General features: G+C 43.6%; 3 protein-coding genes across 3 annotated transcripts; all 3 read right to left on the reverse strand.

The window, feature by feature from the left end:
- Window positions 1–6,837: 6,837 nt before the first annotated feature.
- On the reverse strand, window positions 6,838–9,730 carry LOC115171539 (GTPase IMAP family member 2-like). Its single transcript, XM_029728470.1, has 4 exons — window positions 9,419–9,730; window positions 8,152–8,245; window positions 7,276–7,950; window positions 6,838–7,189 (listed from the first exon to the last, which is right to left on the reverse strand). The coding sequence occupies exons 1-4, from the start codon at window positions 9,419–9,421 to the stop codon at window positions 7,098–7,100; spliced, it is 864 nt and encodes a 287-aa protein (XP_029584330.1). The 5' UTR covers window positions 9,422–9,730; the 3' UTR covers window positions 6,838–7,097.
- Window positions 9,715–11,589, reverse strand: LOC115170701 (GTPase IMAP family member 4-like). Its single transcript, XM_029726937.1, has 2 exons — window positions 11,347–11,589; window positions 9,715–10,091 (listed from the first exon to the last, which is right to left on the reverse strand). The coding sequence occupies exons 1-2, from the start codon at window positions 11,372–11,374 to the stop codon at window positions 9,715–9,717; spliced, it is 405 nt and encodes a 134-aa protein (XP_029582797.1). The 5' UTR covers window positions 11,375–11,589.
- Window positions 11,590–13,228: 1,639 nt separating this feature from the next.
- LOC115170702 (uncharacterized) lies at window positions 13,229–14,653 on the reverse strand. Its single transcript, XM_029726938.1, has 3 exons — window positions 14,467–14,653; window positions 13,995–14,277; window positions 13,229–13,897 (listed from the first exon to the last, which is right to left on the reverse strand). The coding sequence occupies exons 1-3, from the start codon at window positions 14,550–14,552 to the stop codon at window positions 13,229–13,231; spliced, it is 1,038 nt and encodes a 345-aa protein (XP_029582798.1). The 5' UTR covers window positions 14,553–14,653.
- Between the last annotated feature and the right edge of the window lie 463 nt (window positions 14,654–15,116).

Consider the following 15,116-nt stretch of genomic DNA (forward strand, 5'->3'; position numbering starts at 1 on the left):
TTTGCAACTGGACACTCACCACCACATACTGGCAACAGAAAAGAGAGGAGTGATTGTCTTTAGTCTCCCTTCTGCTCTCCCCTCCCATTCTAATCAGTCTGGTTGAGCTACTAGCTCTAATCAGCTAAATGGATGGTCTGCTCTGGGTGAATATTGATGATGTTGGGAGGTGGGGACCTTGAAACCTCCCCTGGGGTCTTCTCTGGGGGAGGGAGATTATTATTGCGTATTGTTGTGGCAGAATTAGAATTTTCCACAACAATACTGTTATTATTGTATTGTGTAAAATGGTGTGTATAACATTTCAAGAACATATCAGTTATGTATTTTATTATGAGCATATTATTATCAGTAGTTTGCTATTTGCACTTTGATATGGTTTCATTTATATCTCTCAATACATACAATATGTATTGAGGGGAGGGGGTTTAAGGCGTCGCAGCTATTTTGTTCTGGACACACGCAGCTAGTCATGTATTCAGCATATCAAACAGTGGAATGATCAAAGTGTCTTAGTGTATGTGAGAGTGCATGGGAACTAAGCCAGGAGACCATCGTTTAAACCTCTCATCCTCTGTATGAGTGTCCTGGGATCCTTAACAACCACTGAGACCAAGACCTCCACTGGATGTCTTCTTCTTATCTGTTAAATGGACAGCACCAGGGAGGAGAGGAGAGGAGAGGGTTACTGGGTTCAAGATAATAGAGGGGGGAGAAAACGGGTGAGAGAGGGGGATGAGAAGGGGAAGAGATGAGTGTAGCAGAGAAAGAGGAGTGGAACTGAAAGAAAGAGAAAACGAGGGAAGGAGGAAAGGAGAAGTGTTAACACAGACGATCTTAGTGATGAGTATTGACAGCCAGGCACAGAGAGGGATTAATCTGATTGGTTGGTGGCATGGTATTGAATAACCATCAGTGATAACCTGATCTCCTCTCTCTTCCTCCCTGCTTCCTTCCCTTCCACAATGTGATCTGAGCTCAGGCTCTCATTGAACTCTGCAGGCACTGGACTTCCTCAGCTCCCTTCTATTGAATAATATTTAGTAATGAATTATTACATTTAATAGGATAATCAAAGTGTGTGCCTGATCCAATGAAATAAACCATATAAATAAATAAATAATACACCAATTGTGAAATGGCAATCCAAAGAATGCTTACTTATCAATCCAAAACATCCAAACACAAATGTAGGCCTACATTATGTTGATGAGCGGTATGACGGCTGCGTGGTCCAGTGGAGTTTATACTTGCGTACTATTGTTTGTACAGATGAACGTGGTACCTTCAGGCGTTTGGAAATTGCTCCCAAGGATGAACCAGACTTGTGGAGGTCTACAATTGTTTTTCTGAGGTCTTGGCTGATTTCTTTTGATTTTCCCATGATGTCAAACAAAGAGGCACTGAGTTTGAAGGTAGGCCTTGAAATACATCCACAGGTACACCTCCAATTGACTCAAATTATGTCAATAAGCCTATCAGAAGCTTCTAAAGCCATGACATAATTTTCTGGAATTTTCCAAGCTGTTTAAAGGCACAGTCAACTTAGTGTATGTAAACTTCTGACCCACTGGAATTGTGATACAGTGAATTATAAGTGAAATAATCTGTCTGTAGACAATTGTTGGAAAAATTACTTGTGTCATGCACAAAGTAGATGTCCTAACTGACTTGGCAAAACTATAGTTTGTTAACAAGAAATTTGTGGAGAGGTTGAAAAACGAGTTTTAATGACTCCAACCTAAGTGTATGTAAACTTCCGACTTCAACTGTACATATGAGATGAGTATTGCAAGATATGTAAACATTATTAAAGTGGCATTATTAAAGTGATGAGTGATCCATTTATTAAAGTGGCCAATGATTTCAAGTCTGTGTATGTAGGCAGCAGCCTCTCTGTGTTAGTGATGGCTGTTTATTAACAATCTTATGGCCTTGAGATAGAAGCTGTTTTTCAGTCTCTCTGTCTCAGCTTTGATGCACCTGTACTGACCTCGCCTTCTGGATGGTAGTGGGGTGAACAGGCAGTGGCTCGAGTTGTTGTTGTCCTTGATGATCTTTTTGGCCTTCCTGTGACATTGGGTGCTGTAGGTGTCCTGGAGGGCAGAAAGTTTGCCTCCGGTGATGTGTTGTGCAGACCGCACCACCCTCTGGAGAGCCCAGCGGTTGTGGGCTGTGCAGTTGCCGTACCAGGGGGTGATACAGCTCGACAGGATACTCTCAACTGTGCATCTGTAAAAGTTTGTCAGGGTTTTAGGTGACAAGCCAAATTTCTTCAGCCTCCTGAGGTTGAAGAGGTGCTGTCGCGTCTTCTTCACCACACTGTCTGTGTGGATGGACCATTTCAGTTTGTCCATGATGTGTACGCCAAGGAACTTAAAACGTTCCATCTTCTCCACTGCTATCCCGTCGATGTGGATAGGGGGGTGCCCCCTCTGCTGTTTCCTGAAGTCCACGATCATCTCCTTTGTTTTGTTGACGATGAGTGAGAGGCTGTTATCCTGACACCACACTCCGAGTGCCCTCACTTCCTCCCTGTAGGCTGTCTTGTTGTTGGTAATCAAGCCTACTACTGTTGTGTCGTCTGCAAACTTGATGATTGAGTTGGAGGCGTGCATGGCCACGCAGTCATGGGTGAACAGGGAGCACTGGAGGGGGCTGAGAATGCTCAAGCTTAATGATGAGCTTGGAGGGTACTATGGTGTTGAATGCTGAGCTATAGTTAATGAACAGCATTCTTACATAGGTATTTCCCTTGTCCAGATGGGATAGGGCAGTGTGCAGTGTGATGGCGATTGCATCATCTGTGGACCTATTGGGGTGGTAAGCAAATTGAAGTGGATCTAGGGTGACAGGTAAGGGGGAGGTGATATGATCCTTGACTAGTCTCTCAAAGCACTTCATTATGACAGAAGTGAGTGCTGCTGGGCGATAGTCATTTAGTTCAGTTACCTTTGCATTCTTGGGTAAGCCAAGCGGTCTCTGTTTCAGGCCAGGTGCCAACCAATCACAGCCCCCCCCTCCCCCCCACCACCCCACTTAAGTGGACCTGATGGACTTTCCCTGGACCAGCAAATTTAGTCCCACAGGGATAATTTTATGGATAATAATAATTAATTTTAGGAAAAGGGCCTGACCACAAGCCTTATCCTGTTCCCCCAATATAATCCTTCTGAATCCTTCTGGGTCCCATGGCATATTTTGAAAGCTTCACTATTGTTTGTTATTATATCGATCTAAATTAACTTTTAGTAGATAAACATTATGACAGTTGGGTCCAGCAGCTTTTTAATAACAGCTTGTTTTTATTCAAATGAAATCAGAGAGCATATGGCCCATGCATATTAAGATGCACTCTTTATGGGGTATAGAAGTTCAGGCCTCCCCCTGATCAACAGTGTACCACCTCAGACAGACATCGACCCCTTGGGGGGTCATGACATTGGAGCGTGGAGAAGGGAAGGATGGCTGATTATTTTTCATGAAGTCTAAATCATCCCTCTCTCTCCCTCCCTCCATGCCTGCTTCTCTCCCTCCCTCCTTTTCCCATCCTCTCTCTCCACCTGGAAAAATAGCAGGCGGTGAAACGTGATCCCGTATGTGTGTGTGTGTGGGGGGGCGCTGGGCTGGTCGCTGGGCTGGGCGCTGGGCTGTCCTACTAATGGAGATGAATGTGGGCTCAGGACTGTCTCCTGGGCCAAACGGCCACTGCACCGCCATCACGCTGAGAGATCCATTTCTCTCCAGCTTCCGTCCGAGCTGCAAATCTTTTTTAATGAGTGGGGAGGGCTGAGACTCACAACTGGAGCTGGAAGATGGGGGGGGGGGGGACGACTATCCTATGCTGACTCGCCAGAACACGCTAACATCTGCTTTTCAGGGATGGAGTATTTTCAACCTCACTTCCGTTTCCGCTGAAAATCGGAAGTGGGAACTTCGCTCAGACGTCTTTCTATTTCTCCTACGTTAGGCTATTGGAGGACTGACGTAAGATAAAGGAGGATGGATGATAAAGCAAGAGAACGAGAAAGAGAGGGAGGAGTGGATAAAAGGGGGATTGATATTCATGGGGGAATAATGCAGTGAGAGATGCAGAGACAGACTGACAGAGATAAAGAGATCATGATTGCAAACAAGTCACCTCTTTGGCTCACCGTGGGAGGAAGTCTTGCAAACACCAAATCTGCTCCTCACCACTCTTTCCCTTCCTCCTCCCTTCTACACTCTTAGAAGAAAAGGTACTATCTGGAACCTAAAAGGGTTCTCCGGCTGTGCCAATAGGAGAACTTTTCCACAGAGGGTTCTATATGGAACCCAAAAGGGTTCTCCTTTGGGGACAGCCGAAGAACCCTTTTGGAACCCTTTTTTTCCTAAGAGTGGAGTTTACATCTGTTTTTTGAGAGCCATGGTTCATATTACAACATATTAAAACATCCCATACCCTCTCTGTTTACCATGTTGTACTTACTCTCCTTTCTCTCCAGTCCAGACTATGCTGGGATGGCAGTCACAACCCTCTCTCCCATTGGCCATTAAGGTGGGCGGTGGGGAGATGCACTCTGAACCCACCAGGTGGGACCCTCCCCACTCTCTCCAAGCACTCTGGGGATCGCTGCATAATGCATGCTCCTAGAATGGAACTTACAGTCTGAGTAGGGAAAAACACACCAGGCCAGGGAAGAGACTGGATGCTGAGGCTATGTGTCAAAAATAAAACACATGCATTTATGCCCCAAGAGCCTCACTTTGTGGCTGTGGGATTTCTTTACTCTAAAAATAACCCAGTGTTGCTATTAACAAAGCTGAATTTTGGATGTAGAGAGTTAAACTAGAGGTTGACAAAAAACAGTATTGAGAGGAAAGTACAATTGTCTGGCTGGTTTTTGGCCTAAGTTTCAGTAATTCTGCAATGTCTGAGTGTCAATATTTTTTACAGTACTGCCTATCTGGTGTATGTGACAATAAAACATATATGTTTTCATCAATCTGTCAACGTTGTAACCTTGTTCAGAGGGTCAGCAAAAACTAGAGGGTCAAAAAAATAATAGCTTGGCAAAAACATTTTTTTTAATGTCTTCCCATTTCCCAATTTCAACAAAATTGCCCTATAAAAACACTTTACTTTGAGATTCTTACATGTTGGCTTTAAAAGTAGATAGAGATTGACCTTGACTGCACCAGGCTTTGCAAAGTGTTTACTTACCCAGCCAGAAATCTATTAGCCGCTGTATGTGTCTGTGTGACTCATCTCTCTGGCTCTTGGGCAAATTCTGAAAGGGTTTAGAAATGTAGCCTTCCAGCTTTATGGTATTCTCAGCTAACACAATGTCTGGTCTGCCTGAACCAACTTCCTGTTTTTCATTAACTGGAGATTGAAGGTAATTTAAGACATGCTCTGTTTCTGCATCTCTCTCTCTCTCTCTTGCTCTCCCTCTCTCCCCCTCACTCTCTCTTGTGCAGTCTCTCTCTCTCCTTATTCCTCCCCCGTTTTTCTCTCTCTCTCTCCCTCTCACACACCTCAGCATGTTGCAAGATGGAGAGAAACTGTGAATAGCACCTGAAGTGTTTCCTAACCATATGACCTGAAGAGGAAAAACTCCAAGCCCTTATTTATGAACAGTAGCTACCCAATGTGAAGACCTACAGTATTTCCCTTCTAGTTGTGAATCAGCCCAGTTCTACTGTACATGTTCTGCTTCTGCTGTAGAGAGATGAGTCATCAGCCAGTGGGCTGAGGCTGGGTCTGCAGCACCTGCAGACAGTCACAACACCACAGCACAGTCAGAAAGTTTTTCATCCTCAACTTACCCACCACCTAAGAGGGTCACGGCTCTCAGTCTTTGTTGCTGTCAATTCTATTTACATTGACTCGAACAAGTCATCCCATGAGCAAACACAAAAAAAGAGTCGCCCCTTGGATGGTATGATATGTTTCATGATTTAATATGTTACTTTTATGGCATGACACGTGCTGTCATATGGACCCTGATATGTCTGTCTTTATACAAGCCTCATAAGATAAATCAAATAATCATCTAGGAAATGATCAACAATAACTGATTTAAAATGACTGGTATCTTGCATAATAATGTAGTGAAATATTTAATGTAGTGAATAGATACAGTAACCTATGCAGGAGACCAACCCCCCACAATTTCTTATCAGAGGGCTCCCTCTTGTGGAAACACATGACATTATGAAGTTAATATCCTGCCTCACCATTAGCATTAACTCCATCAGTAAATCAATACTGTTAATTAGTTGTTACCTGAACAATGATGTTAGGGCATATTTAGATAAAACAAACCAATCTATAACTTATCATTTATGTTATTGTTGAACATCTCTCCTCTAGCAACTTTCCTCCACGTCTGCCTCCCCTGCATCAGAGGGAACAGCAGGCTTCTGTGTTGCTTTACTTTTGTCACTGAGTTCCTGTATGATGTCACAGCTGCGATCCAGACTCTGTCCTGAGGTCCAGCAAGTCTCTCTGCATGCCTTCCAGGATGTCCAGCTTAGACAGCTTCTTGTCAATGGATGACAGCACCTCCTGGCCACCATTATTTACAAGATCCTCCCCAACATCATTCAGCTCTGGGCTGTTGCTGGTGAGACAGTCCTCCTCCTCTACTATGAAAGACCCCATGGTTTTCTTCCACACCATTTCAAAATAGGAGTCAATGAAGGATTCAAGCTCCTCCAAATTACTGTTCCCCCATTGGTCAATCAAGGCCTGCAGGCCTCCTGTTCTGGCAATCTCCTTGAGGGTCCTGTCCCTCAGCCTGGGGTATCCAAGGGACTGTATATCCACAATGTCTTCCTGTTTCTTCACCAGCATTCTTTCTGGTTCTTTGGGTTGCTCGACCAGGAGGAGAGCTTGGTGTCCTGGAGAGAACAGGGTGACTGGTTTTCTACCATTCTGTCTATTCCATCTCAGATGATGGTTTTGAGTAAATCCAGTGTGGAGACAGTCTGGGAGGTTCACCACTAGCGTCTGTCTGCCCCCCATGTTCCACATCAGCCCCTCCTGATTCCCCTGAAGCACGCTGGCCATGCTGGACAGAAACCCCTCCACATCCAGGATGGAGTGATTTGCTTCAGTCCACCATCCTCCGCTGGCCTCTGGTAGTGCCAACTCCTGTCCACCACAGTCTGGTTAGAAGGTCCTCTGAACTTGCCACCTCACATGCTGCAACACAAGAGAGCTCTGTCAGAATAAATAGTAAATACATCATGAAATGTAAGTTCTATCTAATGTGCATCAGTCTTGCTTACCATCATGAAAGGGAGTGTCTGTGTGGTTTGCTACAAGGACCTCTATGCCCTCTCCCATCACTCCATCCCTCTCTGGCTCCTGCATCAATGTAAGACTCTTCCCAACCTGTTCTCCTCTCTGTAGAACCTCCAGCCTCTCCTCCACCAGCATCTCCTCTATCTTCTGTAGCAGTTCAGTGACCTTTGCACCAGTCCCCTGGCTCTTACTGTCCAACACGTGATATCTGTTGCCACACTTCTCAACAAGCCTCTGGAGGGGCTCTTCCTCACTCTCAATGCACTGCTCGATGGTCGTGTCCCCCAGCCAATCCCCAAAGGTGAATAGGACCATGGTTCTATTCCATACTTTCTCTCCGAGCACCTCCAGGTGTTTTTCTGCTGTTCTACAGACAGTGTGGCTGAAGGAGGAGCTCACATTCACAACCACCAGGACCACAGTTACCACAGAGGCTGAGGGAGGCATCAGGGAGCCAGGACCCACTGACAGCCAGCCTGGTGGGTCCAGAACTGTCACAGTCTTACCCCTGACCTTTCCTTGTCCTTCCACACAGTCAGTGGCATGGCACCCTACTTTAAAGTGCTCTCTGCCCAGGATGGTGTTTCCAGCAGAGCTCCTGCCTGTGTTGCGGCCACTCAGCAGCATTATTCTCAGCTCTGAGGGACAGTAGAGCTCCCCTGTCACAAACGAATAAAAATACTGTCATGTATAACACGTCTACTGTGGACATAAAATGTATGAATACAAAGTGTTTCATTCACATTGTCAGATTTAAAGCTCTATGAGCGAATGGAAAATGTTCATCCTAAATATTTCACACCAATATGAATAGAATCAGACACCTAAAGTGCATTTTGAGAGAGATTGATTTAACTCACCTAATAGAGATCTGGCAGACTCTCTTTGTTTCTGCCTCCTCGCCAGTCTCTCCCCTGCTCTTTTCTGTTCTTCCCTCCTCTTCTCCTCCAACTCCTGCAGAACGCCAGCCTCAATTTTACAGTAACAACTGCTGTTGCATGACATCAGTTCAAGATAAATCAAAGCAGTGCGACACAAACAACAACACAGAGTTACGTATGGAATAAACAAAAGTACAGTCAATAACATAATAGAAAAAGTCTATATACAGTGTGTGCAAATGGCGTAAGGAGGCAAGGCAATAAATGGGCCATAATGGCGAAGTAATTACAATTTAGCAAATTAACACAGGAGTGATAGATGTGCAGATGATGATGTGCAAATTGAAATACTGGTGTGCAAAAGAGCAAAAAAGTAAATAAAAACAATATGGGGATGAGGTAGGTAGTTGGATGGGCTATTTACAGATGGGCTGTGTACACCTGCAGCGATCGGTAAGCTGCTCAGATAGCTGATGCTTAAAGTTAGTGAGGGAGATATAAGTCTCCAACTTCAGCGATTTTTGCAATTAGTTCCAGTCATTGGCAGCAGAGAACTGGAAGGAAAGGCGGCCAAAGGAGGTGTTGGCTTTGGGGATGACAAGTGAGATATACCTGCTGGAGCGCGTGCTACGGGTGGGTGTTGTTATGGTGACCAGTGAGCTGAGATAAGGCGGAGCTTTACCTAGCAAAGACTTATAGATGACCTGGAGCCAGTGGGTCAGGCGACGAATATGTAGCGAGGGCCAGCCGACGAGAGCATACAGGTCGCAGTGGTGGGTGGTATATGGGGCTTTGGTGACAAAACAGATGGCACTGTGATAGACTGCATCCAGTTTTCTGAGTAGAGTGTTGGAGGCTATTTTGTAAACGACATCGCCGAAGTTGTCGATCGGTAGGATAGCCAATTTTACGAGGGTATGTTTGGCAGCATGAGTGAAGGAGGCTTGGTTATGAAATAGGAAGACGATTCAAGATCAATTTTGGATTGGAGATGTATGATATGAATCTGGAAGGAGAGTTTACAGTCTAGCCAGACACCTAGGTATTTGTATTTGTCCACATTTGAGGTAATAAAGCTAGAATCTTTCGTTTTTGAATTCCCAGGTCTCACAGCAAAATATTTTGGCACATATGCGAGTAAAATGGTCGCACTGTAGAGCCTTGATAGAACAGAAATATTCTAAAATCTACTGTTGGCAATATGGCAAAGCATTGTGTCCTAAGAACCATCTCAGTGATTACTCACCATTGAGCAGAGATCTCTGTTTCTGCATCTTCATCAATCTCTGCTGAGCCCTTTGCTCCACTATCCTCTTCTTTTCCTCCACCTCTTGTAAAAGCAGTCCCTCCATTTTAAAATAGTTGTCACTATTTTCTGTCACCAGTCTCTGCATCTTCCTGAACAGCTCTGTGACCTGATTTCCACCTGGTCCACTCTTCAAGTTGAGGCAATGATACCTATGACTGCATTTCTCCACCAGCCACAGGGGGGCCGTGCCTCCTCTCTTGACTTGCTGCTCCATGTGCATGTGTCCAGGCCAGTCACTGCAGGTGAAGACGACCATACAGTGACTCCACACTCTCACTGAGGAGGGCCAGGTGCTCCTCTACAGCCCTGCGACGCTTCTCACAGAACACTGAGTGTGCCTTAATGACGATAAGGAAAATATGGGGTCCCGGGGTGCACAGAGAGACACTGCACACTATCTCCCTTTTCACCAGCTGAGGCGTGTCCTGCACCTTGAAGTCACACCACCAGCCAGGTGTGTCCACCACAGTAACCCACCCACCTGCCACCTCTCCCACCCTCCTAGAGCACGTGGTCCGCTCCTTGATGACAAACTCCTCCCTGTCCAGCAGCACATTGCCCACTTCGCTCTTCCCAGAGTTTCTGCCGCCAAGAAGGACAACTTTCAGGTCTGAGAAAGACACAAACAAGAGACGTGAGAGACAGAGTTACTGTTCATGCTAGTGCACATTTTGTGTTATACTGTCTGACATTAAGCTTCCATTTTAAAAGGGACTGTCATTCCCACAATGATTAACAAAGAAATTGTAAAAAACCCACACGTACAGTCACAGGCAGACACACAAACATAAACATGTACAGTCACAAGTACATATATAAACACACACGTACAGTCACAAGTACATATATAAACATACACATGTACAGTCACAAGTACATATATAAACACACACATGTACAGTCACAAGTACAGTACATACACAAACAGACACAGATAGCATACACCTGTGTGTGTATTACGCCACTATGAAACTACTGATAACGTGGTGTATTGACAACTTGATCAGATGTCTGTCACATGTTGCTTTATCGCACACAGTATGTACCTGCTACACACAGTATGTACCTGCTACACACAGTATGTACCTGCCACACACATTATGTACCTGCTACACACAGTATGTACCTGCTACACACAGTATGTACCTGCCACACACATTATGTACCTGCTACACACAGTATGTACCTGCTACACACAGTATGTACCTGCTACACACAGTATGTACCTGCCACACACATTATGTACCTGCCACACACAGTATGTACCTGCTACACACAGTATGTACCTGCCACACACAGTATGTACCTGCCACACACATTATGTACCTGCTACACACAGTATGTACCTGCTACACACAGTATGTACCTGCTACACACAGTATGTACCTGCTACACACAGTATGTACCTGCTACATACAGTATGTACCTGCCACACACATTATGTACCTGCTACACACAGTATGTACCTGCTACACACAGTATGTACCTGCCACACACATTATGTACCTGCTACACACAGTATGTACCTGCTACACACAGTATGTACCTGCTACACACAGTATGTACCTGCTACACACAGTATACATACAGTACATGGGGATATTATAAAAACATGAATAGTTGCTATAAGTAATGGTAATGTTGCCTACAAATATCAGTACACGCACCACATTGATAGAAGAGGGCAGTTCATCATCTTAACTTACATTAAACTGGCCATGTTAGGGTTAGAGTAATACTTTTACACTGATTGATGCTAAAGTTATTAAAAACAACTTCACAAGCCATGTGTAAATTGTCCTTTATATACAGTACAACCTTTTACTCAAGTTGATATGTAAGACAATTGAGATTAAAAAACTTACCACATGTTGATGATTCTCTGGTTGCCATTTCTCTTGATCTTAAGCTTTATCTGTGCTTAGTTTCTCCCCAAAATTGTTACAATCCAACTCATTTTAGTCATCATGTCAATGCCCAATAACAGTCCTTTCCCTTCTGGCTTACAACAACTTCCTGAAAGACTGGGGTGTAGCTTTTACTCTGAAGGGAATGGACACTTGCCTTGATGACTTGTGATGTCTTTATGAGTCTGAAGTTAGGCAGTAATAAGCAGTAATAATGTTATGTTTATAACCACATGGGAAGATGGTAATTACGAGTTGTGAAGTTGTAAATATGAATTGAATGCATGAGAATAAATTGAGAATAAAAATGGGTTTAGTAGTAAACAGATTATTCAGTAGACATTCCTATCGGTCCTAGACTATGGCGACATCATCTATATAAATGCAGCTGCCACTTCATTAAAGCTGTTAGTTGCAGTTTATAATAGTGCACTGAGATTTATTACGGGCGACAATTTTAGTACTCATCACTGCATTCTCTACAAGAATGTTGGTTGGCCCTCTTTGATGTCACGTAGGTTGATATATTGCTATGTTTTAATTTATAAAGCCCTTTTACAAAAAGACCCACTGTACTTAACATCATTACTAAACTGTGGACATACGAGCTACCACACCCGGTCTCAGGGATGGCTAACTCTGGAAATTCCTTTGGTCTCTGTGTTTTCTTGCACCTTAATTGTGGAACAATTGGCCCCTAGCCCAATTCAGAAAGCTGATTGAGGACCTTATTACTGATGAATGTGTTTGTTTTTTATGACCGTGTTTTTCTTTCTGCTCGCATATTGTATTTATATTTTGATGTGTGTATTTTATGTAATTTATGTAATTCAGGGCTAATCTGTAAAATAAACCTTGGTCTCAGTATGACTCACTGATAAAATAAAGGTTAAATTAAAAAATTTACTTCCACAAATGCTGGTATCAAGGTAATTTCCTTATTAGGTGATGTCAGAGTTCAGCATGTGGGAGAAGATGGAGCTCAGGGATGACAGACAAGCTTCCCAATAGTAATTACCAGTTGGAGGGCCATTCAACTGGATTTTTACCAGTCGTATATGTGGTAAATACTACTTTCCCACTTGGTTATGAATGCAGCATAAATAAGGAGCCAGACATCAACAAGCCACTCCTCTGACTCAGCATGCCTTGCAAAAGTAAAAGATAAGGAAGAAAAATAGTTAGGCTGCACTTTATTGACCCACCTTTATGACATATCTGTCTGAGTTTGTCATCTGCCCAGCCCACCTTTGTCATTGATGCAGTACATCTGTACAGTTATTATCTTATGTTGACTTGCCCATGACTGAGAGGCAGTATATACATCATGTTGTTACAGTTTTTCACAATTGCTAAAACACAATTTTGCAAACTAGGCTGGTTTTAACAAAATACTTAACACAATTCGCAAAACCACACACCCAAACTACAAAATACCTCATATATCCTGCAAAATGAAGCACTGCAACCAAAACTACATATAGCATTATCAAAATCAAACGTTTGCACGAAATGGCACACACTTCATTCATATTACCAGATTTTTGTCTAACCAACTATACACTGTTGGCCATAATGAAAAGCACTCTCATATTTAGTATGCATTGCCATAATACTAAAATAGTTCAAATTGTAGAAAATTCTTCAGATGCACAGAAATATTTGCAGATACACACACATGCTGTTGAAACACAAGTCAGTGCAACATATGCACAGCAGATATATTTACATTGGACTGAACAAAAATATGCTCACAAAAAAACAGTAAACTGAAAAAGAAAATTGCAGAAAAAAAATTTGCTGAAAAAACATATAGAAAAAAAAGAGTCAAGAAAAATAATTAGGCAGCATCTTGCCGCACAGCTGGGTCTGGCCACAACGCCTCGTCCACATCACAGGCAATATCTTCTCTTGCCAGACATCGAGGGAAGAAGCGCCTTGAGTGCCTTATCCATCCCTGAATCGCACCCACATCAATCTCATCACATGCCTCTTCCATAGCCTGCACAAGAGGCATGCACTCAAAGGGCTGCCGGTCGTATACCTTCCACCGCCATGCCGAAAATAACTCTTCTATGGGGTTCAGAAATGGTGAGTATGGTGGGAGGTATTGCACGAGAAATGGTGGGTGGTCAGCACACCAGTTTTGGACTGGGGCTGCACAATGAAAGTTCACGTTGTCCCATACTACAACGTACCGGGTTCTTTGATGGTCTGCATCATTCATACGCTCTGGTGGTATGAGAATGTTGTGGTGTCTGTCCAGAAATGGGAGAATATGGGCTGTGTTGTATGGTCCAAGGTTGGCATGACGGTGGAGGGCACCATGCGTATTGGAGATGGCAGCGCACATTGTGATGTTCCCACCACGTTGGCCAGGAACATCTGTAATGGCTCTGTGGCCAATGACGTTTCTCCCACTTCTTCTGGTCTTTGCTAGGTTGAACCCAGCCTCATCCATAAAGATGAACTCATGTGGGATTGCATGAACATCCATTTCCAGTACTCCCTGAAAACAAAAACAAAAAAAGCAGTCAATATGGTGTTATCCATTACACTGGGAAACAATGTTGCATGTAGTGTACTGCAGTCAATATTGTACTTACATCCACATATGCTCGTCTGACCTCTTTGTTTCTTTGAGAGTTTCTCTCAAACGGCACCTTATAAAGTTGTTTCATTCTGATTTGGTTTCGCTTGAGAATGCGAGCCAATGTGGACAGACTGACTCGTTGAATGTTGTTGAATATGGTGTTGTCTTGGATGATGTGGCTTTGAATTTCTCGTAATCTGATTTCATTATTTTCCAAAACCAAGTTTACAATGGCAGCTTCCTGTACCCCGGTGAACATTTGGCCCCTTCCTCCACCATGGTTGCGTCTCTCAGTCCTTTAGAAAAACAAAAATATAGGGCTTGGACAATGCAGCCTAAAGATATTTACACAGTAGAGTAAATTCTACTGGAAATTTGTGCAGTTAGTGTATGACAGCCATTCATGAAGTAAACAGGTGTCACCCAACTGATACAGTATGACATGGGGTGTACTACATAGTGTGAAAGACATTTTGGTTACATACCTGTACTCCAGTCTAAATGTCCGGATGACACAGGCGACAGTAAAACGGCTCAAGTTGGGCTGCACTCTCTGTCCAGCCTCTCGCATTGTCAGCCCATGGTTGATGACATGATCAACTAAGGTTGCTCTGATTTCATTTGAAAGTTGTTGTCTTCTTTGGCCATGAACTCCTCTACCAGCTCTACCCCTACCTCGCACTCTTCCTCCCCCTCTCATTCTCCCCCTCCCTCCTCCTCTCTCTGCAACGGCTTCCATTGTTGTTGTAAAATAAAAGGTGCTCACCTGTGGTCTTTTCATAGTGCTTACTTCCTGATTGAAGTGGTAACAATTAACCATTGAGGTGTTTGGCCAGGTGGCACATGTATTGGCCAATTAGCTCATGTAGTGTCATTTTGAATGGCAGTGTTTTGAAATAGCAAACTTGTTGTGTCTGATGCAGAGAAACGTGTGCAGTGCATTTAAAAAGTGCCATTTTGAATTGCAAAATGTGTGTAAAGCAGAAAATGTGTTTAGACTTTTGGAGACTTGAGAAGAGGTTTTGCTCTCTGTGTGTCAGTTTAAATAATTGTGCTGGGCATGTCATTTTAATGTGTTAGCAATTGGAAAAAACTGTAAGCATGTCTTAATGAATTGGTGAAGTCTGATTCCGGT

The sequence above is a fragment of the Salmo trutta genome, chromosome 32, assembly GCF_901001165.1.
Source record: "Salmo trutta chromosome 32, fSalTru1.1, whole genome shotgun sequence".
Lineage (NCBI taxonomy): Eukaryota > Metazoa > Chordata > Actinopteri > Salmoniformes > Salmonidae > Salmo > Salmo trutta.